General features: G+C 34.1%; 2 protein-coding genes across 8 annotated transcripts in view; one reads left to right on the forward strand and one right to left on the reverse strand.

The window, feature by feature from the left end:
• RUNDC3B (RUN domain containing 3B) overlaps positions 1-2666 on the forward strand; it is a 145413-nt gene extending 142747 nt beyond the window's left edge. For 3 of the 5 annotated variants that reach the window (XM_055307285.1, XM_055307284.1, XM_055307287.1), the window contains one exon: positions 290-2666. In XM_055307285.1, coding sequence (XP_055163260.1) covers positions 290-435 — 146 coding nt within the window. In that variant the 3' untranslated portion in view covers positions 436-2666. The remainder of the gene's footprint in view (positions 1-289) is intronic. The other 2 variants (XR_008662074.1, XM_055307286.1) reach the window with 2 other exon arrangements.
• Positions 2667-2794: 128 nt separating this feature from the next.
• SLC25A40 (solute carrier family 25 member 40) overlaps positions 2795-24855 on the reverse strand; it is a 50769-nt gene continuing 28708 nt past the window's right edge. For 2 of the 3 annotated variants that reach the window (XM_055307289.1, XM_055307288.1), the window contains 7 exons: positions 19226-19293; positions 17468-17592; positions 16489-16662; positions 14521-14630; positions 11164-11245; positions 6856-6936; positions 2795-6469 (listed from right to left, as the gene is read on the reverse strand). In XM_055307289.1, coding sequence (XP_055163264.1) covers positions 6357-6469; positions 6856-6936; positions 11164-11245; positions 14521-14630; positions 16489-16662; positions 17468-17592; positions 19226-19293 — 753 coding nt within the window. In that variant the 3' untranslated portion in view covers positions 2795-6356. The remainder of the gene's footprint in view (positions 6470-6855; positions 6937-11163; positions 11246-14520; positions 14631-16488; positions 16663-17467; positions 17593-19225; positions 19294-24855) is intronic. The other variant, XR_008662075.1, reaches the window with a different exon arrangement.

Below are 24855 nucleotides of genomic sequence, written 5' to 3' on the forward strand. Positions count from 1 at the left end.
GGGCATTGGTACTGTTATTATCCCTTACTAACTGAACATGAACATATTCTGAAAAAAAAGGTAGTTTTTATTTTTGTCCTAAAACACAGTATCTCAGACTTCCATATCTAGAACTGTTATGAGGAGCGCATGTAATCCTCTGGTAATGGTTTTTGAAGGTAACACTGAAGCTAGAGAAAAACGTAATTAGGTATGTTTACAGTATTTTGTAAGTTTTTAGTTTTATAGGATCTTTTGGTATAATTCTTCAAGGGCAATTAAATATTTGTTATTTTATCTTAACTTCCAGGTAAAGAAGATACTCCCTCATTACTTGGTCTCTGTGGGTCTCTAACATCAGTGGCAAGTTACAAATCTCTAACAAGTCTCAAATCTAATGACTACCTTGCAAGTCCCACAACAGAGATGACGAGTCCAGGCCTAACTCCATCCTGAAAAATTTTATGTAAAAGCCAAAAGTTTTTATGTTGCAAATGTTCTATTTACGTAAGTTTGACTGCTGGGAAAACCTTTGGAATTTTATATTGTTCTGGCACATGTCTGGAATTCTATTGCTTCTATTAGAGAATTCAGTCCATTACATGTGCCATTCTGAGTGAAAAAGATCCTGCCATTTTAAGATTCTTATATTTGTCACTGAGGAAGTTTAAAAATGAATAGACTTTAAAAACTTTCAAATATCCTCTAAATTAATAATCCATTACAAATTGTGATGTATATTTATTATTCAGCTGATTTGCATATATTTAAATGTACCATAATCACCAGAGACTGAGTTCAAGGTTTTATTCCAGAGACTAAGCTAAGTATTTTTACTATTTTATTCATTGATCACATTTTCTAAAACTGACAATTTCATTTTTCATTAATTTCCTCCTAGGTTCTGATGTTTAAATGCCTGGTTTTTAGTATGAGGAAAAGGTTCTCAGCTCATTTCATAGTGGCTTACTTGGTTTTTCTTTAACAGTTATCATTTGGCATCAACATTCCATTAACACTTTATAAATTTTGTAGGAATTATGTCTTAGGCCATTACTAAATTTGTTGGGGTCATAGGGAAAGTATTTCACACCATTTTGGTAAAATGAATAAATTGTTTCCCCAAGATTTTAAAAGGTTACTTAAAAATATCAAATATTCCTCAATATTTGGGACATTTAAAAATGTAGAACAGATGTTGGAAAGTTCATTTGAGGATTTGAGAACCTTCAAGTAAGGATCAGTAGAGTATCACCATAGTCAACAGTATGTCTGACAAACTGCTGTTTTGTTCTCCCTCATGTGCAGCAATGAATCATGCCATGTTAATGTTAAAAATTGATACTAATGTAAAAATCCCTGCACTTCTACAGGTAAAAAAAAAATCGTTTTTTAAAAAGTTAAGTGCTATAATTTTTTTTTTTTTGCAGTTTTTGGAACTATATAGTTCATCCATCAAAATCCCACCATATTAAGACAAAATGTATGAAGTATATTTTCTATAGTAAGTAATATGAGGAAAAACACGATCAGTTGTGCCAAAGAAGTTTTATACATTGTTTACATGAAGAGGACACAATACTTAATGGGGACTTCATATGCTATTTTTGTTTATTAATGAAATACTGCATTCAAACTTAGCTTGGACATATAGAAACAGTGTTTCCCCTACAACAATTTATTTTATTCAGAGGAGGCAAGCTGAACTTGTTACATCATTCTTTGTATTAGAAATGTAGGAGTGTGGTGGTTCTGTGCAATATTTAGAGCTCTAATCTCATAATTTGGAATTTAAGATAATGATAATAAGGCTAGTCTTATATGAAAGTTCAAATGCTGTCATTTCAGGGACAAAGGAGGTCTGGAAACTGTTAAAATAAGTTGTCCCAGAACATATTCAGAGCTTTATTCCTTTAGCTTAAGGCCTTAGCACTTGTAAAAATGCAAATATTCTTGAAAAATGGTTTCTTTAACCATTTAATGGTACGTACTCTTAATCCTGTATACCTTATTATGAGTGGGGTATCCAAAGCAATTTTTAATGGGCACAAAGATGAAAGAAAAATACAAAATAAGGACAGTGGAAACCTAGAGAGGAGGGAATAGGAAATGGCTAAGGAGGGAAACTAGAATATTTTTTAGGCTGGCCTTAAGCACTACTGCTGCTTTCCTAAAAAATGATCAGAATGTTTAAAATGCTTTATCATCCATGATCCACTCTCAACTGATAATTACTATTCCTCAGTAATTAAAAAAATCATTGTTAAATTTTTTCCATACATTTTTATAATAAGGGAAAATCAAGATTCCATAATTGATAACATTTTTCAGATTTGTCTAATGCATACAGTAACTTGTGCATCTTAATGTGCTGCTAAATGCAGATTTAAACATGACATCTGAGGATCATGACTTTTCCTCCTTTCTTGGAGCTCTTGGTATAAAATTCATCTGCTAATGTGAATTCAGGTTTCTATACAGTTCATTTCACACTAGTTAGTTATACATGTAGTTAATGTTTGCATGAGGAAACAATGTATGTCTCAATCTTTAATTTTAGGTGGTAGTGTTTATTGTTTACACACCCTACCCAAAACAGAATGCTGAATTATATGCTAATATTTCCATGTGTATTTTGTTGCCTTGTACTATACTTGTTGCATGTGTATTAAATGTTTTGTACCATGCATTAGTGGTTTTATTTTTTCCTTCAAGACAAGTTACTGGATTCAAGTTGTACACTGACCTTTTTGTTTTAGCAAGTATGGTAAATGTGTATTATTCAACACCTAAAATACTAATAATATGACAAAAGGTTTTGGAGAAATCTTTATTTCAACTGATATCAAATTAAATACCTTTTATTTTAAAAAAATAACATGACCGGCTTTACAATACACAGTATCTGTCGAAGTGGTACAATACAGCAGTAATTTTGGTAGTTGCTAACCTAGTTATGTAAGAACCATGTTTGATTTCTCACCTATAAAATGGAAACATCACCATCTTCTCAGAACCTATGATGGCATCAAGATGATGTCAGCATTAAATGAAATTATATAAACTTTTTATTTAAGTCCTCTTTATTAGATTTCCACACATGTTTTCAAGTGGTTAAAAGTGGGTCTCAAATTTACAACTTATGGAAATTCTTTGTAAAAGTTCCTATCGTTAGGTAAAATCTCCAATTTTGATCAACAGATGTGCTGGATTACCTCTGAAATGTCACATGACTGCTTTGAACATCGGTGCTCTTAAATATTGGTTTCCTTTGTTCTTCTGGAAGCAAAGCAGCTTCTGTTTTTAGCATCAGTTCTTTTTAACTGATAGGAAGAGGGAGATAAAGTCACATCATTGTCAATATGGTCCCTTTTCAAAGTCTATTCTGGTCCAAACCAATCAATCCTTATTATATGTTCTCATTTTCCATACTGGTGATTATTTCTCTAAAACTCAACTAAACCCAAATTCACTCCATAAGACTTTAGCCTTACTACATGTGACACATTTTGGTGTTTTCTGTGCTGGGCTAAACTGTGCTACCCTATTTTCTTTTCAGTTAAAAAAAATGCTGGTCTTGGGGAAAAAAAAATCATCAGACCCAACTCTATAATTATTAGAGCTGTGGCAAAAATACTTGGTTTCCTGTTGCCTTCCTGTTTTTTTTTTTTTTTCCTCTGGGACTAAATACCATTGACTGATTGAAACTCCCACCTCCAGGTATGTTTAATTCAATCACCTGTCCTAACCTTAGAAACATTTCCTGACACTCCCTCTCTGCCCCCAACTCTGTGGAGAATTCCTCAGCCTTCCCACTGCTCCACTTGCAGACCTCAAGTCAATCACAGCTTTGCCATCTCCTTGTAGCCAATGACAGTATCTGAATGAAGCACTTCTTATCTCTAGTGCTTTTTATACTGCCTACCATATAAAAGATCTGAGTAGATGCTGAATGATAGGTTAAAATTTATTTTAAAAATTCACTTTGGAAAAAGAAGAAAAAGTGATACACTGAACTTTCCTATATCCCTGGAATTCATCTTCCGGAAAGAGGGAGGAATTTAAAAGAGTCATGTGGCTACATAAGCATAGTAAATAGTTTCCTAGAATTAAAAGTAAAATTTATTTTAACTTCCCTATCAACTTTTTCAAAAAATCAAATGTCTATTATATGGAAGGTGGCAAACATGTAATATTTGATTTTCTTTTTAAAAAATGTGCACACACATAAGGAAGTAAATGTGTATGTTAGAAAATTTAACACAGATTTAGACTATTTGCTTTCAGAAACACTACCAAGAACATAATTTCTAGCCAAGTGCTTTTCAGTTGCTACTATATTTTTTGCTTAAAGGATAAATGCTTCTTTACCACTTGAGTATAGAGAAAGTTTCAATTCACCCTTCTTTTCACCCAGATAAATGGCTGTAATATGTAGTAGAAAAACTACTAGGGAATTTGGTTTATTTTTTTTAGGCATAAATGCTAAGAATTTTCTGTAAGTGCAGTCCATTTTGGGGATGGAAGGGCAGTTGGAATCTCCCTTCTGGTATTTCTATAAAGTTGAAATATGTGACTGCTTCTTAATAATTATAAGTTTAAATGTTTCTCTTTTCTACCAAATGGTTACCAAAGAGAAGCATAACAAAACAAAGGTAAATTTAAATTTAATACTGTTAAACAGCAGTGTTCAAGATAAACTTTCTTATATAAAGTATAGCATTAACAATGATTTTATATGAAAATATTAAGCTTGCAGCACAGTGATAATTTTAAGAAAGCATAAAACATTGTAATGAAAATTTAAGTTAAAGTTATAAATATATAGAATTTTATAGATATGTGTGTTGCCAAATTTAAGGTAAATCAACACAGTATCAAGTAAACACAAAAGATTACATATAAACCCTATATAGCTTATTTCTGATGAAACATATAAATTCTTTTCTACTTTAATTCAAAATACATTAATTTCTCTACCAACACCAAAGATCTTTAACTATATTACCCTATTTTAGGGGGAAAAAATAATTCACATTTTCATAGCATACATACAGACTGCAATAAAGTGCTTCTCTTATAGGATATAGCTCCTGAGGAAATCAGTCAAAACCAAAAAAAGAGAACATTGTTTTTGTCCCACCATCATACCATTGTTTCAGTCCTACAGGTATAAGCTTCAGTGACTAAAAGCTATTTCTTTCAAGGCCACTGCTGCCTCTTTTGTCTCTTGATGTAGCATATTAACATGAAATGTGTAAAATCAAGGAACATTTTGGAAATATTTTGTGGCTTGTGTTAATAATCTCAGTGTTAGGGAAGCCCAGGTGGCCCTGCGGTTTAGCGCCGCCTTCAGCCCAGGGCATGATCCTGGAGACCCAGGATGGAGTCCCGTGTTGGGCTCCCTGCATGGAGCCTGCTTCTTTCTCTTCCTGTGTCTCTGCCTCTCTCTCTCTCTCTCTGTGTCTCTCATGAATAAATAAAATTTAAAAAATAATAATCATCTCCGTGTTAGAAGAAAATACAAGTGATCTCGAGAGCTCCACAAAGTGATACCGAATTCTAAGATGGCTGAAACCAGAGGCCCTTCCTAAACTAACATTATTTTTACTACTCTAAATATAATGTGGTTTTCCATTGCACAACCAAGATTCACTGTGCCAAACATTTAAGATAATTAGTAAAGTCTCCTCTCTTGCGGAAACAGTAGATAAAACAGTCTTTTAGTCACCAAAAATATCTTTGTCACATAAACAGTTATATTCTGGTTCATAAAGATAAAATAGCCGTACCTTTGGGCGAAGAAATCCTAATAATGATGAAGCCTTAAAACAGCAACAGGAGGTAAAAAAACAAAACTAATGCCTTTCAATTAAAGTATCTAATAATTTGGTAAATGCAAATGTTTAAAGACTGCCATCTATTTACCTACTTTGTTAGAGTACTTAAAGATCTATGTGCATGATTTAAGTGTGTATAAAAGACTTGGGCAATTTTTTTCCTAGACTCTACCTCATTAGCATGCAATTCAAAATATTCTGATATATCTGACACATTCCCAATGACATTATACCAAAACCTGTAATATCAAACTCTCAGAGACTACCACTTTCAGTGTTAAGGAATAATCTTTCTTTTCTTTACATGAACATTTAATGGTTGTGATTTCTGGAATATCTTTTTCAATATCTCAGAAGTTAACAAAATTTATTTTAAAATTAGGGTTATAATTCATAGGCAAAGCAGAAATTACTGCTCATTTAAATTATAAGATAAAATATATAAAATCATGTTAAGATAACGGTGAAAGAGTTCTTGCCTAACCTCTCCACCTTATTATTTGGCTTTGGTTGTTATTTCAAGTTGAAATATCATCACTAGTATTGCTGTCTTCGAGCATTTTGATTCTGGAAAAAAGTCTTCCCAAATTCATAGGTACTGATCATAATGGCACAAGCAGGAGCAATTTTAATTAAACGGGGAATGAGGCCTGAAAAAAGAATAGAAAAAAAAATCAGGATAAATCTTACCTTATGTTTAAATAATATAATTTTTAAAGTTCATTCTGATAATGATCAGATTAAATGAAGTGATGTATCACATACTGTGCCATAAACTGGTGTCAAAGAACAAGCCAAATTACTTCCAATCTCCTCACTTTAATTCCATGGTACTTTTAGAGAAATCTTGTCTTTTTAATAATAAATCTTTTCCTTACAGAAAAGATGTTTGCTTCAACATCCTAAATGTGGTTTGTTTTCATAAATAGGGAATGTTTTCAATAATTTCCTGCTTAAAGTTAATTTAGGAAGATGATAAAGATTTGAGAGTAAAAGTAACCATTTATTTAACAATCTGGGAAAGCAAGTATTTTACCTGTAAATAATCCTGCAAATCCATTCTTAGCAACAATGTTCTTCATGATAGCCCAGGTTGACATATGCAAAGGCATAGAAACTAAATGTTAAACAAATAATACATTATAAATTACCACTTAAAATTCTGAACACAAGTAATACACATAAAAATGTTTACAACCTTTGGGCATGTGTAACTGCATTATAACAGACTTACCTAAAATTTACCCCGTCTTATTTTTAACAGTTGGATTCATTAAAAAGAAAAATTAGAAGAAGGTCATAAATTTAAAGTTAAAGGTGTATAGGACTAGATATAATCAAGGAGGGATATACAGATGGATTCTTCTGAATTAAGTTTCTTAAGCTTGGTGGTAGGTGGTATCCTTTATACTTTGTTCCATGCCTTAAAAATCTTTCATAATGAAAAATTTAAAAGATGTGTAGAAATCTTCATGGGGTTCCCAAAGCCAAACAAGCCCTGATAACTATTTTTCATTAAATTTTTATTGCACACATTTTTTAAAAATGCTTTTTTCTAAGAAGAGGTACTGAAAAAATAGCTCAATCTCCCTAGGGAGGTCTGCCTTTATTAAAACCTTTCTGAGGGATCCCTGGGTGGCGCAGCGGTTTGGCGCCTGCCTTTGGCCCAGGGCGCGATCCTGGAGACCCGGGATCGAATCCCACGTCGGGCTCCCGGTGCATGGAGCCTGCCTCTCCCTCTGCCTGTGTCTCTGCCTCTCTCTCTCTCTCTGTGACTATCATAAATAAATAAAAATTAAAAAAAAAAAAAAAAAAAAAACCTTTCTGAATAGGTGTGCCAGTCTTGCTATCAATTATATCAGTCTTGTATCCTCCAGGTTTAGCCTTTTTTTAAAAAATAAAATTCTTCATTTTTGTAAAATTTTATAAAAAGTATTTCAAATTGTACAGTCACTAGAAGTACACAGTTATAAAAAATGCACACACTTCACTTGGCATCTCTAGTCTTTAAATAACAGTAATGTCTCATTTGCAACCATTCAAATATCAGACAGTAAAAAAAACTAGATTATTTATTTTTAAAAAACAACAAAAATATATGTTGCCGAGGTTGAAACATTCAGCTATGAATGAGCAACCCATGCACAAAGTTTACTTACCTTCATTTTACACAATGATTCTAAGCAGCTGGCTTAGCCCACAGATTACTAGATGTAGTAAGTAAAAAAAGAATCTAAGAAGCAAGCATACTACCATGTATGCACTGACATGACGTGCTGAAGTTGTCAAAGTCTTGGTTTGAGATCAGCTGGATGATGGGCAAACTCTGCTATATTATTCTCATTAGCTGCTCAGAGCTGCATTATAAGACTCTAAGATAGTCAGTGTGACTGTGCATGACAACTTGGAGTCATTAAGAAAAATGAAAGTATGTATTACTAAGCATGCCCAGGGAAAAAAGGGAAAGGTTGGAGAAAGAGAGCTTTCAAAAGTGGCTTTTTAGAATTTTGCCACTTAATGGAATGGGGGGCTCATTATCTCAAATCTCATGTTTATAAATAGCAGAGGGTCTGAGGATAAGTGAGGCTTTGTGATTTATTCAGAAAGCTAAATGATCAATATAAATACTGTAAGTATAATAAACAACTATAGCAACCCATTTTTAAAACTAAGACACATTTTTAAAACTAAGAACAAAGTATTTGTGAATGAAATTTAACTTTCTAAAGAAAGTCAATGACAAATTTTACACTACAAGTCAGCAACTTCTTCATGTTTAAATTATTCCATTTAAATTTTGAAAACAACTAATGAAAGAAAAGAAGCCAAGTAGCCAGGTATTTCTGAACTTGTAGAATTCAAGCCCCAAAGTGGTCCTATTAAATAGCAGGGTGCAATTAATGCAGAAGAATGGATAGAAAGCATTATCAACTGAAGGTGAGCCTTGGCAGAGCTCTAATGGAAGCTCCCAAGTATCTCCTGCCTCAAGTTCTAACACTCTAGAGCCATTCCTGGAGGCGATAAGCCACTTTTTATATTGTAAGGAGACATTGTTTGGTTATTACATATTTCAAGTAGAGACAACAAGAAAATAAACTCACTTACTGACCATCCACATTTAGCAAATCTGAGCAACTGTATCTTTTAGTTACAACTAAAGAGTTGCCCCTTATATTTCCTCTCAGTATTCCTCCTCTCTCTTCAGAGGTAACCACTCTCTCGTCTTTCTTTTTTCCTTTATCTTTCTCATGCTTGTGTCTAAACTTTCACTACATCTGAATATATACTCTTGCTTTTGATTGTCTTAAACTTTATACAAATGCTATCACACTGTACACTTATGATGTGCTTTTAGAATGATCTATGTTGGCAAGTATAGCTGTTTGATTGTAATTGCTGTATGGTATTGCATTATATGGATTATCACTGTTTACCCATTTCCTTGCCAAGGACTATTTTGGGCCTTGGCAAAGGACCAAACTAAAAACTAAAACTAAAAACTCTTAGTTCTAACTAAAAACTCTTCAGTGAGTATCCCTGTACACGAGCAGACGTTTCTCTAGGGCACATATCTAGGCTGGAACTGCTTGTTCAAAGGGCCTTTCTTGATATTGCCAGATTATTTTCCAAACTTAGACTCTTATCCGCCCAGCATGAGAGTTCCATTGCTCCATATCCTCCCGAACGACCCAGGGCATATAAAATGTCCTCCCACTGCCCTTCTGGTTGGCATTGTTTTCGTCACTACTAAGATTAAACTTCTCTTCAGAAATTTGTCATATATGACCATTTTTTAATAGTTTTAAAATTTCCATTGAAGCATTTTTAAAAAATTAATATATTCATAGAAAAAAGAAGTTTAACAGTTGAAAACAGGTAGATCTGAGCCAGGTTTAAAAAGCTGAAGGTTAAGGTTAAATTCTTTTTAACTAAATGATGGATGCCTAAGTGAGGTAAAAGTCACCCCTGTTATAAAATTTGGCACTCACTACATCCTGATATGCTTCTTTTCCATTACATTATGAGCTGTCTGAGGACTTGGATACTGCCTCACTTCTCTGTATATACCAGCATAGTGCGCTCAAATCAGTGGTCAATTAATGAATGGGAGACATGGTCTAAGTGCACTGATACAGAGATCATATTCTTATTTGCAAACACTTATCATATTCTTATAAGGCAAACACTTATTTGCCTTTTTGCTTAGAGATAATGGATTTGGTATAGCTGAGCTAGAGTGGAGGAAGCCACTTCTAAAGGGAGCATTTACCTCTTTGGTGGGGATGATCTGATAAAAATGAGAAAAAATATGTGCTGTTTATCACTCAAATCAGAAGTGCAGTCTGCAGAAGTATGTCTTGCTAAATATAACTAGTTCATAGCTGAAGGAGAGTAACAGGTAAAAGTGACCAATGATAAGTAAAATTAAGACCCAAGGCTTATTTAAGATTTCTCACTAATGTGATTTAAGAAAAAGCACCCCAGGTGACTCCAAAGGTTATTTACGTAACCAGTTAAGTGGCTCTCAAACCTTTGCATCAGAATCTAACTGTAGAGATTCTCATCTTTGTTGACTTCCCAGGTCTTAGCTAACTCCTATTATTAGAATGGACTAGGACTTTGGAAAGTTAAAGACAGAGCAGTCACTAATATTCACCAGATTCAGTTTCAGAGATTTGTAAAAAATGTTTCTTTAAATATAATAAGACCTATTGGACTTGTATGCAGAATATTCTGGTGGGTAACAACAGTTTACTAACAGTATTATGTTTATCAATCACAAGGCTTTTACATGACACAATTTTGTAATAGATAATTTCCAATGAGTTTGCCACACTTTCTATAGAAAATAATGAAAGAAGGAATCTAGCGGAAGCAACTAAGAGTGCACTTTTGTTCTAAAATAAATTACAGGTTATAAAAAAGTAAAAATAGGTAACAGGAAGGAAAAAAAACATACCAAAAGGAAGGGAAGCTAAAAAAACATTAAGCAAAGGAATGAAATGTATACTCACACTAATGAAACAAAACACACCGAGAGAAAAGGGGTTCCCATTAATTTCCTATCCTTCACCCTAAATTGTCTAGGTTTATTTGAAAAAATGGTTACATAGTATGTAGTCTTCTATCTAGCAGGTATGAGACTTAACTAATGGCAGGCAAATATATATAGATCTTTAAATTTCTTAAATTTTGGAGGGGGTTGACAGTATTTTTTCTCTGAGCATTCCATACTAGGAGTGTATAAGTTTCAGTTAAAGCAGCAGAGGAAAAAAAAAAATCTGGAAAGAAAAACAAAAATTATCATAGCATCTTGAAAATGCTTTAAATTAATTAAACTTACTTTTATGACTTTCATATATCCAAAGTTGTGTCTGCTTTTGTGTTTTTACCACATCAAATGGCAAAGTTGCAACAGCTGCAATCTAGCAAAATGTAAAATTAAACCCACTTTAAAAATTTTTAAATATTTTTATATTAAGTAGCATATTACTTAAGGATATAATGGAAATCATAACTAAACTGAAACTTAAGATGAAACCAGAAATATTCAAAGAGAAGTTTTTATTAAAACAGATAACAGGGATCCCTGGGTGGCGCAGCGGTTTAGCGCCTGCCTTTGGCCCAGGGCGCGATCCTGGAGACCCTGGATCGAATCCCACATCGGGCTCTGGGTGCATGGAGCCTGCTTCTCCCTCTGCCTATGTCTCTGCCTCTCTCTCTCTCTCTCTGTGTGACTACCATAAATAAATAAAAATTAAAAAAAAAAAAAAAAAAAAAAAAAACAGATAACATGTCCTGTGTATTTCTCCCAAAATTCAGAAGTAAATAATTTAGTCTCAAAAAAGTTCCCCTACTCTCCCGAGGTCTCACAGCTACTAGTGGTAGAGTCAGACTTACAACTCAACTGACCACTGGGACTCCAAAACCAGTATTCACAATTTCTGATTATTTTCCTTTTATTCCTTTACTACACATGATGGTATAATACATATTTTAAAGCAGAAATTCTTGACTATGTAGTAAGCATTTTAAAATTTCCAACAAATGTCTTAGAATAAAAAAATTAAATTTACACAAGCAAAGCCTTTTCTTTATGGGTTTCAACATACCAAATAGTTACAATAGTTTACAAATCACACTTTAAGAATCTTGAAATGAATCAATGATTATTTTCATAATGACCTAATTAAGGAAGGTTTTTTCAAAGAATAAATTCCCGTAATATTTGCTACAACAGCCATGCAAAGTAAAAATTTTTTTTTCCCAGCTCACATTTGATAGTATGCTCCTAAAATGCTCCCTGAAATCATTCACATTGTATTTCACCTCAACAATGCTGTTTTAAGTTTCTGAACTGAAATCAGTTTTAAAGATCTCACATAGAATAGTGAAAATTAACAAGACAGGAAACAACAAATGTTGGAGAGGATGTGGAGAAAGGGGAACCCTCTTGCATTGTTGGTGGGAATGTGAACTCATACAGCCACTCTGGAAAACTGTGTGGAGGTTCCTCAAAGAGTTAAAAATAGAGCTACCCTATGACCCAGCAATAGCACTGCTGGGGATTTACCCCAAAGATACAGATGCAGTGAAAGACTGTGACACCTGCACCCCAATGTTTATAGTATCAATGTCCACAATAGCCAAACTGTAGAAGGAGCCTCGGTGTCCATCGAAAGATGAATGGATAAAGAAGCTGTGGTCTATGTATACAATGGAATATTACTCAGCCATTAGAAATGACAAATACCCACCATTTGCTTCAGTGTGGGTAGAACCGGAGGGTATTATGCTGAGTGAAGTAAGTCAATAGGAGAAGGACAAACATGTGGTTTCATTCATTCGGGGTCTATAAAAAATAGGGAAAGGGATCATAGGGGAAAGGAGAGAAAATTAAGTGGGAAAAATCAGAGAGGGTGACAAAACACGAAAGACTCCTAACTCTGGGAAATGAACAAGGGGTAGTGGAAGAGGACGTGGGCAGGGGGATGGGGTGACTGGGTGACGGGCACTGAGGAGGGCACTTGAAGGGATGAGCACTGGGTGTTATACTCTATGTTGGCAAATCGAACTCCAATAAAAAAATGTATGAAAAAAAGAAAAGATCTCACATAAGTGAAAATCAGTTATTATTCCTCCCTCTCCACAATCTAGCATGTAGTAGCAAAAGGCAGTTAACAAATGTTAATATATAAGCCTTTGACACTTTCTAAAAGGATGCAGCTATTCTGTTTTGTGACAGAAAGCCTGAACATCACACTGATGTTTTTTCTGTTGCAGAGATAAATTTTTATTTGAAAACAGTAAAAAGGCAATGATACTTTCTAGATCATTAAAAAAAATTTTAATTAAATTTTCTGTGTTTAAGCAGTAGCGAAATAGAGAATTTTCCTTCCTATTACTGGAATGCTGGTACAACATCCTGAAGCTATTCAATTTTTTTTTAAAGAATTTTATTTACTTAAGAGAGACAGAGAGCATGTGCAGAGACAGGGAGAAGTAGACCCCACTGAGCAGGGAGCCTGACACAGGGCTTGATCCCAGGACCCTAAGATCATGACCTGAGCCAAATGTAGATGCTTAACCAAATAAGCCACTCAGGCACCCCACATTATTCAACTTTTTAAAAGAGACATTAAGCATTATTTATAAGTACAAAACTGGTTTTGTAATTCAACTGTTACAAATATAAATAGTACCTGTTCTTTTCACTCATGCTGGATTAAGATATAAATGAAATATAATTAAGTTACATGTAATCACCTCAAAAAAAAAAAAAAAAGAATGAAAACATTAAGCTGGTTTTTAACTACTTAAATTACTCAAAAAGTAACTGCTCTCTGTCTCTATAGGCTTAAAAATCCCAGGGTTAATCTGACAGACCCCAGACCTAAGAACACTCCTATCTCAGTTCCAAACTCAATCACAGTCACTTCCTTAGCCCAGGTTTTCTGGCACAGTTATTCTAGTATTTTCCTGCAGGTCTCCATCCCTTCACTATGCTCCTGTACTCTTTTCATTTGGTTCCAATAGGTCAGCATCTCACTCTAGGTCATCACAAATTCATTTTGTAAATATGTGAAAATAAGAAAACTCTGTGGCCAAGATAATGATACTATAAATCTGCATAAAAGACCACTACACAACTTTACATTATGTGGAGGAATGGAAGAGTGAACTTTCTACTTCCTAAAAATGGTCATTTGAGATTCCCACCTCCTGACTGTAATTTTTGTTAAAATTTTTTTTTCTGTTAAAATTCTTTTAAGAAATACTTAGCCAAAATGTTCTCAAATAGGAATTAGCAGAAAAAAAAAAAAAAGGAATTAGCAGCAGAGGATGAAATTACTTCTGTTCAATATGATCACACAAAAATGATAGTCCATTAAATATAACCTAACCAGATATATTGGCATTAATTTAATGAACAAATTGGCAAGTATTTGGTAAATAATAAAGCACTAATTAAGATATTATTATAACTATAATGATCTAACATACCAAAAATTTTTCAGAAAAACAAATGTAATATAATAAAACATAAATTATTTCCTCAAAATAGGATAGAAAATTTTTAAAGCAGTGCGGCCCAAAACTGATCTCCATAGATATGAAATGCTATATAATCTTTCATTCTGTTTTAGTAAGACAATTACTACTATTCTGGAATATTAACAACAAAAGAATATCAACTTACAGAACCAGACAATGCCCCTGAAGTAAAGTTGATCATAAATGTTGGTTCATATAGACCAGATTTTGCACACAACCACTTCTTTAAAACTTCATAGTTGTACCAGTACATTGCTATAAAAACAGAAAATGAAATGAATACATAATTTAGAAGTGAAATGTGGACCTTAAGTATATAAGGTTATATATTAAAGAAAAAGGGAAAATATGACCTTGACACACTTTACTTTCTGCTTAGACACACATACTAGTTAAGATTGAAAAAAAAAGCAAAAAAAGGGAACCAAATTCTTGAGAAATATTCGAGCAGTCTTATAAATAAAACCCTACCTATATAATAGTTAAGTAAGACTTTAATTCCAAAACCTGACAAGGACAGTAGGAGAAAGACAGGTATAGTTCAATATCATTCATTAACACAGGTATAAAAATTCTTAGGAAAAAAACAACAAACGAAGTATTTCATAAAAGATCATACACTATGACTAAACTGGGTTATTGTTAGAAGAATGCAAAGGCAGTAAATGTAATAATTTCTTTAAATGCCAAACACAACTTTAAAAGAACCATGGGATCATCTAAGATTGATGGAAAAGCCTTTCACAAAATTCAATACATTTTCACTTAAAGCAAAGCAATTTCTTGAAAACTTAGGGGATAAAAGAGAATTTCTTTAACTAGAAAAAGAATATACATCAAGAATCCTTAGCAAAAATAATTAATGGTGAAACAACAATTATTTCCTTTAGGATGAGAAAAATGACAGGGATGCAACATCATTGCTATTATTCAAAACTGTTCTACAAAGCACAGTAAGAGAGAACCAAATAAAAGCTCTAATGATTAAAAATGAAACAAAGTAGTTATAATTTACATATTTGTCTATACAGAAAATTCAAGATAAGCAAAGTAAAATTAATAGTTTTAAAAGTAGCTGAATATTAAATATAATCTAGCACACAAAAATTAATCATAACACTGCACCGGCCTAAGACTTGAAATCTTTACTTTAATAGAGCTTTTAAAATAGCTACTAAAGTTGGAAGTGGTTATAACTATAAATAAATCTAACTCCAAAAAATATAATATTTATGAAGAAAAATTTAAAACTCTACTGAGACACTTTAAAGAAGAATTATAGAGAGAGATGACATTTCTATGGGGGAAAATAAGGTAACCTTAATAAGGCACTAGTAATTTAGACAACACTGCAGGATTAGTGCAGGCCTAGACAAATTAGCCAGTGGAAGATATCCATGCATACACGAAGCTTTGATGTGACAGGTGACACATCAAATCCTTGGAGCAAGTGTGGTTACTGAATAAATGATGCTGGGATAACCATCCAAGTATAATGGGGAAATAGAGTTGAATATTTATCTCAGTTCTTAACTGCAAATCAATTACAGATAAGTGAATGGCCAATGACATGATACTCAACTTCATTAAGAATCTAGAAAATAAAAAAAAAAAAAAGAATCAAGAAAATATAAGTGAGGTACCACTTTAAATTACTAAACAAAACTTACGAACTCTAACAGTAAAAGTACTGGTGAGGGTATGAAATGAAGGAACAGGAAGCTGGTAGGTGTACTGATCTATACAATCACTTTAGAAAAAAATCTGACATGTAATAATTAATATATATATATATATGACCGGGCAAAGCTAATACTGGAGAAATTCTTGTACATGTACACCAAAAGTCTGTTAAAAATGTTCACAACAGCACTTACTGGTTTACTCATAAACGAGTAAAAATGAAAAAAGTTTCACTTAAAAAAACAAATCTTAAGATTTTTGAGTAAAATAAGCATTTTCTAAATCTTTAAAATAGGTAACAGCATGTTATTAACTAAGTAACATATTGTCTAACAATAATACACATGTGGTAAAACTATTTTTAATTTAAACGTGATATATACATAAGACAATGCTACCTAAATTTAGCAGATACCAAGATAAATCCTACCTGAGAATGGTACATCTCTAAGAATAGTAGGAGCCCAGCCCTTCCAAAGGGAAATCCAACCATCTTCAGACACTTTCTTGCTGACAAATCGATGCAATTCTTTGGAAGAAAACTTCTTAGATTGCATCTTGGTTCTAATCAATTCTAATGGACTTATCACAGTTACTGCACCAACTAATACCAACAAGCAAATATAAGAAAACAAACAAAAAGCCATGTACTATGCAAACACACATGCAAAAAATATTTCATGCATTTTATATACTTTTTATTCTGAAATGTCTGCAAATCTTAAAAGTCAAATATCTAATGATGCCAACATAATGGTGCACATTTTTTTTTCCCCTTAATAAAGGTATTTCTTAAAAGCCTGTTTTCATATAACTTACTCTTTCTGGTTTCAACTCTTTTTTCTTTTTTTCTTTTTAAGATTTTTTTTAAGTAATCTCTATACCCAATGTGGGGCTCAAACTCACAACCCTAAGATCAAGAGTCTCATGCTCCACCAACTGAGCCAAGCCAGGTACCCTGGTTTCAACTCTTTCAAGAGCAGCTCCAGAAATACTACATGTCAATTACACTACTATGAAGCTCACCCCCACAGCACAGAGAAAAATATCTTTCTGCACAGAGGCACCTTTCCTTCCCATTAAATAAACTCTGAATCCTGGAGTCTATAAGGAAGAAGATTCATGACTTAGCCATCAATTTGACATCAACTTAACATCTACTGTCACTCTAAAATCTAAATTCTAAAGCCTAAACTCTGTCCAGGATTCAACAGGGATGGGTTGATCCCATCTTATTCTGATGGCAATTGCACATACTATATGACTTCCAGAGTACAGATATTAACAAATTAGTACAAACTACAATGCAAAATGTACCAATACTCTGTATTTTATGCAAAATTATCTGTCAAAATTTTAAAAGCTCTAAACAAAAATCAAAATGAAAATACAGTAAGTTTATTACTTACATCTGGCAACAATTCCAGCAATAATTGGTATACGACTTTCATTTTCTCCTAATTTTGATCTCAGAAGAGCAGATAATTGATCATAGCAGGTAAAATAAATAATTGTGGCAGGAACTGCCATCACTCTATTAGAAAGATACCAACAAAAAGATTTGTACAAAACTGTCAAAAGGCTTAAATGTATTAAATTATTATTAAATATAAGCTAAAATCCTTATATTGTATATAAGCTGAAAACTCTAACAAATCAGCCAATGGGATCAATTTTTATTTTATTTTAAAATTACTAGTGTTTAATTTAGTAGGCAACAAAAAGATGTACAATAGGTATCTGCCCTACAGAAGTTTATATTCTAGTTGTGAAGATCAAGTTACAAAGCACTTGATCAGGTCATAAATAGGAAAAGACTAAAGAGGACACTCCTCTACCTCCTTGATTTATTCATTTTGGCCTCCCAAAAATCCTCCTTCCCAATTATAGTCACTATAACATGAAAATCTCTAAAGTAAAAAATACAAGAGCACTTGTAAAATATTTTTAACTACAGACTATCATACCTACTTATAACCAGAAATAAATTAAGATTTACGTTGCCAGAATTATATGTGTATAGTTTTGATGAAATTCCTATGGCAAAAAAAAAAAAAAAAAAAAAAGAAAGAAATTCCTATGGCATATTCTTTCAAATGAAATTATCAAAAGGGAATTATTAATAAAATTAAACAAAAAATTGCAGGCACTATCATGTTATATATGTTAATACAAGAAACCAGTTTTGGTTTATGGTCTAAGGGACATTCACAGACTGTACTTTGAAAATGACTAATGTTCCACAGTGAAGTTTGATGAGAATTTAGAAACAAAATTGACTGCAGGGCTTGGATCAGCCACTAATTTTATAAGTTTAGGCACTGTTTAAAATGTAAGCCTCAAAGTATCTAATTTGCTCCACAAAAAGATACACTGAAAAGGGAAGGTATACATATCACAGTATCTCTTATTATTTTCATAAAACAAAAAGTCAACGCCAAGTTCTTAATTTCTGAAAATGAAAAAAAATTATGCTTGTGCATCAAAGACTTACCACAGCAGGCCTGGTTGCTCAAATCTTCTTTCTCTTCAGGAGGACACTTTGCATGCTTGATCTTTGGCCAATTCCAAGGAATGTAGCCATTGGAATATTCCCTATAATAAGGGTGTTTGTTTTGTTTTGCTTTTGGTATGTCTGGAGCACAAAATCAACTTGTCTAGGTTGTTTTGTGCAAGTGATGTGACTTGCTTTCTTTTTGGAGGTCTGGAGTTTTGGTAGTCACAGGTGGTCATAAAGAAAGAATTTGCCTATGTCACTAATTCTCAATATAAGCCTCAGACTTTGCCACTGAAACTCATTTTAAGGTAGAAATACTTTGCACATGCTGCTGCAGTTCAGTGCTAGAAGAATAAGCATGTCCTATGGGATGTCACCAAGGAGGGTTCTGGAAGCTTTATGCCTGCCTGGTCAGCTACTGTTGTACCTCTTCCCTTCCTGATTCTGCTTTGTAGCCACATGCTGTAATAAGTCTCAGACAGGAGTATAATGGTCTTTAAGTCCTGTGAGTCCTTCTCTAACAAATCATCAAATGTGTGGGTGGCTGTGGGACTCATAAAACAATGCTTTAGAAAAAGTCCCAATATTATAAATTATGATTTTATCCAATCATGCCAATCATAAGGCAAAATAAAACATTTAGTGAGAAAAATAGTAAATTGCAACTTACAAGGTAGGGGGAAGGCCACTCCATAGGGATTTAATGCCCTCATTTCGAACGATTTTAAAAAAGGCATCCTAAAAGTATAATAGGAAACAGTCAAAATATATCCCTGAACCTGATATATAAACTTTTTGATAAATGATTGGTACTTTTATTTTTCAAGCATTTATTTCCAAAATATGAGCTTCTCAGATTTATGTTTTATCCATTCATTAAAAAAAAATGTTCCTCAACTTTCAAACACAAGTAAAGCATTTCTGAATGATACCTTCTGCTGACAGAATAAAATCTATGTTACTCAGCTATGGCTTATTCTACTTAGAGCTTAGATGCCAAGTTTTTAAAATATTATTATAAAAAGGAAATGGAGTAATGGCAGAGAATGGGTCAGATTAACTCTCTTGACCAACCACAGTGTCTGAAAAAATATTTAAAACCAGGACTTGGGGATCCCTGGGTGGCTCAGCGGTTTAGCACCTGCCTTTGGCCCAGGGCGTGATCCTGGAGTCCTGGGATCGAGTCCCACAACACGCTCCCTGCATGGAGCCTGCTTCTCCCTCTGCCTGTGTCTCTGCCTTTCTCTCTCTGTGTCTCTCATGAATAAATAAATAAATTATAAATAAATAAATCCAGTACTTGAAATTTCTGGAGAGGAATCAAAAACAGGTAAAAATCAGTGAGAAGTAGGCTGTTAAAAGACAAAGAGCAATGAGTGAGATTTGCAAATCTGCAGATTTTTCTCTATAGAAGTGGCAAAGAATAGCACATTTCCTTGCTGGAAATGGCAAATACAGGACTCAGGCTGACAAAATATCTAGAAACTTAGGTAGGAAAAGGAGGCACTACAGAAAGCACAAGCCTCAAAGTTTGCATACAAAATCAGCCACAAGGGATGCCCGGGTAGCTCAGCGGTTCAGCGCTGCCTTCAGCCCAGGGCGTGATCCTGGGGACCCAGGATCGAGTCCCACATCGGGTTCCCTGCATGGAGCCTGCTTCTCCCTCTGCCTATGTCTCTGCCTCTCTCTCTGTGTTTCTTATGAATAAATAAATAAAATCTTAAAAAAAAAATCAGTCACAAAGCTTGGCTCGCCAATAAATTAGACAATCCTAGACCAAGACAACAAAGTCCAGGCCAGCTAAAGGCTGAGTGGAAATTTCAACTGCAAACCAACACAGGGAAGCCTGACTTTAGAGTCTGAATCCAGCCAAAGTTAACTGTCTTTTAAAACAAGATGGACTCTTTGGAAGAATATTTTCACAATGCATCATTCATAATATCTTCTATACAATCAAAATTCCTAAGGCATAAAAAAAAAAAAAGAAAATGTGTCCATACTTAAAGAAAAAGTAGTCAATAAAAACCAATACTGAAATTTCAGATGATACAATTAGCAGACAAGAATTCTAAAGCAGGGACGCCTGGGTGGCTCAGCAATTTGAGTGCCTGCCTTCGGCCCAGGGCATGATCCTGGAGTCCCGGGATCAAGTCCCAGGGACACTGGGAGCATGAAGCCTGCTTTTCTCTCTGCCTGTGTCAGAGGCCTCTTTCTGTGTCTCTCATGAATAAATAAATATTAAAAAAAAAGAGGTATAAAGCAGCTATTATAAATATATTTAAAAACTTAACAAAAACTTCCCCAAATAAGTCAAAGACATCAATTGACAGAGCCCCAAATCCGAAAAGGTTCCAAGAAAAATAAAAACAGACAATGAAAACAGAAAAGCCAAATGACAAAAATACATCTAGAGAAAGGATGATACAAATGAAGGCTAACTTTGCATAGGACACATGGAAGGTCACAAGATAATGTAATGATATGTTTAAGGTGCTGAAAAAAATTATGCCAGAATTTTGTATGCAGCCAAAATAGGCTTTAAAAATGCTTGATAAAGACATTTCAGTAGAACAAAAACTGAAAGGAAAACTGCCAAAACACCTGCCTGAAAGAAATGCTGAAAATAAGGTCTTCAGGAAGAAGGGCCATGCTGCCAAATAGCAACTAAAATCTTCAAAAAAGGAAGGAAGAAGAAATGGTAAATACATGGTTACATATGAAACATTTCCCCCTTTTATCCTTTTAACTACTTTAAAAGACATAACTTTTTAAATAAAAAATTTTCTAACAGCTGTGGAATTTGTAATGTAGAAGGATATACTATACATTAAGCCATACAAAGAAAGAGGGACAGTGTGAATCCTGTCAAAAACCATGAGGGGTCTAAGTACACATACTCTCCTTGCAAGTTACCAAGTCAGCCTGCCACAGTATCCTGAGAGTTGGTCAAAGACAAGAATCTCTGGCATAAGAGGTAAAGGACAGTTTATTACTCACAGTAACAGCAGCAGAGTATCAGCATTTTTGTGCCAATTTCCTGAGCCCCAATTTCCACAAAGGAATGTGAAGAAGGCTGGATGACACCTGAACACACAGTGCCTGCATTACAGCAGGGGAAATCTGACCTGAGGGGACCCAAATCCTCTGTAGTGGGGACACTCTTCCTTTGCTCTAGAGGGAGATACTGTATCTATCAAGGTTGTTCACCATACAAACATCATGGAAACGATGATAAGGAACATGTTAAGAGCAGTCAGTACCTTGCTCACAAGATACGCAGAAATGTGAAAGATTTGAAGAACTGTCTCCCTAGAAATGGGAATTGAAAAATCAATATATTATTATTATAACTCAACTAATCCAACAGAATCCAAGAAAGGAGAAGAAAACCAAAAAGCAAAAACAGGGAGCAAACAGTAAAAAAACATACAAAGATAGTAGACTGACACCCAACTATGTTAAGAATTAAAGTACTAAGTTTTCCAATTAAAAATCAGAGATTGTCAGAGAGATTGTCAGACTAAAAAAGCAAGGCCCAGCTCTATGTTGTCTTGGAGTAATATATATGCTGCTGAAGCAAGCACGACTTGTAGTAGTAGGATAGAAAAAGGTATACCTTATAAACAGTATGAGAAAGCTTAAGTGGCTACATTACTATCAGACAAAAAATTTCAAGATAATGAATATTACCAGTGATAAAGACATTTCATTAAAATAAAAATATAACAGAAAAACATATCAAGTATAAATGTATATGTCCCTAAAATAAGGTTTCAAAGGCTATGAAGCAAACCTGGGAGAACTCAAGAGAAAAGAGACAAATTCCTAATTGAAGATTTTTATATCCTCTTGCAGTGACTGACAGAGTAAAGGAAAAAGTTAATAGGAATTTAGAAGATCTAAATGAAACATCAGCTATCCTGACCTGATTGATGGCTTATAAGACACTATGCCCAACAACTGCAGAATATAGGTTTTATTTTTTTATTTTTTTAAATTTTTATTTATTTATGATAGTCCCAGAGAGAGAGAGAGAGAGAGAGAGAGAGAGAGAGAGAGAGAGAGGCAGAGACGCAGGCAGAGGGAGAAGCAGGCTCCATGCACCGGGAGCCCAACGTGGGACTCGATCCCAGGTCCCCAGGATCACGCCCTGGGCCAAAGGCAGGCGCTAAACTGCTGCACCACCCAGGGATCCCAGAATATAGGTTTTAAAGTGTACATAAAATATTCACCAAGACAGATCATTTGTAGGGCCACTTAGCAAGATTCAATAAATTTCAAAAATCTGAAAATTTACAGAGTATACTCCTTTGACCACAGTGAAATTAAAGTAGAAGTCAGGAATAATAAGATTCTAGAGAATATCCAATTATTAAGAAATTAAATATATTTCTAAATAACTATGGCAAAAAAAGAAATTACAAGGGAAATTAGAAAATATTTCAACTGATAGTAAAAATATAACATTAAAATTTGGGAATACACCCCGAAGGACACAGTTGCCACTTCTTGTCCTCACGACACGAAAAAAGTTTAACAAAATGAAAAGTTAACTCCTCTTAGATTTACAAAACAATTGAAGTCACAGGGCAAACTGCTATCCTGAAAACTGGAGAAACAGAGACTCACAACTTATTAGAGTGGAAGCCTGCAGTTAGAACCAATGTTAATAACTACACTTTAAACTATAACAAATTGCTGAAAGCTCAGTGTATATTAACTTGAGGATAAAAAACGCCTGTTGTTAGGGGGCCTCCCACACCTTCATCATTTTTAGCTCTATGAGTCCTACCAGATTCTCACTGTGAACAGCAGAGAAAAATCTCCTGCTTCTGCAGCAGGTGAAGGAAAAATGTAAACCAGTTTTGAAATATACCCCAAACCTGTATTCTCCTTAATAAAGCATATATTTTAGGGAAACTATTTTATCAGAGCTTAAACCACCTGCAGTTTTACGAAAATCTAACCAACCTGGGGCAAGGGAAACACCCAACTCCTGTTCCTTAAGAATAAGACCTAGTCACAGGACTGTGGAATGTTTCCCTTCCTCCATACCTTATCACCACATCTACAGGGCTCTTGTAAAACAACAGAGGATTACAGCTTTGAAAGAACCACAGGCCTCAGACTCTATTTGAGCAGTCTCTAGGAAAACTTAAGGATAATATGCAAGACAAAAAAGAGGACACTGGAGGGAATTTTATTCTCTGACAATACAACTACAACAAGCAGTAAACACAGCCTAGCTTCTAATCAGATAAACAAATCACCTGACAATAAAGCTGTATTTACCTCATTTTTTTTAACCTACTACAACATGTGTGGCTTTCTACAAAAAAATAAAAAATAAAAATAAATAAAAATAAATACAAAGTACAAAATACAAAGGCAAAATACACAGTCTAAAGAGACAAAGCAAGCATCAGCACCAGACTCATATATGGCAGAGATTTTAGAATTATCAGACTGGGAATCTAAAATAACTAAGATAAATATGCTAAGCATTCTAATGGTAGTGTCAGAGAGGCAGAGGAGGTGTTAGGGCTTTCACTGTCACCAAGAGTAATGAGATCACTCCACCAGTGTCAGTGGAAACTATAAGAGAAGCCAGAACTTCCTCTCTGCTCTGAGTCTGTTTGGGCTGTTATAACCTAGTACCTTATAAATAAGAGAAATTTATTTACCACATTTCTGGAGTCTAGAAGTCCCAGATCACAGTGCTAGGTCAGAGTGCCCTCTCCCAGGTCTCTGATTTCTTACTGTATCCTCAACATGGTGGAAGGGCAAGGCAGCTCTGGTATCTCTTTTATAAAGTCATTAATTCCTTAGGTCTCTGCCCTCTAATCAACTTCAGATTGGTAACCTAATCACCTTCAGCTCCACATTCTAATACCATCACTTCAGGCATTAGGATTTCAACATATGAATTTTGGGCAGGCACAAACATTCAGATCATACTGTCAATCAGTAAAGAGGTCCTCCACTACAGGGTGTGTCCCATGGAGACTGTTAGAAACATGAACTTCCAACTATATCCAGCGCTAACAAAGTGGCACCCCTCTTCCTCTGAGTTAACAGTGTCAAAAAAGCCAAAAAAGCCACTTAAATTAGGGTGTTTAAACAAGATTCAGAATCTCATAATGGAATACTCAAAATTTCCTGGTTTCAATTAAAAAAAAATCACTTGTCATTCTAAGAACCTGGAGGATGTCAAACTAAATGAAAAAAGATAACAGACTCCAACAATGAGATAAGAATATTAAAATTATCTGACCTAGATTTTAAAACAGTCAGCAGAAA

This window comes from Nyctereutes procyonoides, unplaced genomic scaffold (assembly GCF_905146905.1).
Source record: "Nyctereutes procyonoides isolate TBG_1078 unplaced genomic scaffold, NYPRO_anot_genome, whole genome shotgun sequence".
Taxonomy (NCBI): Eukaryota; Metazoa; Chordata; class Mammalia; order Carnivora; family Canidae; genus Nyctereutes; species Nyctereutes procyonoides.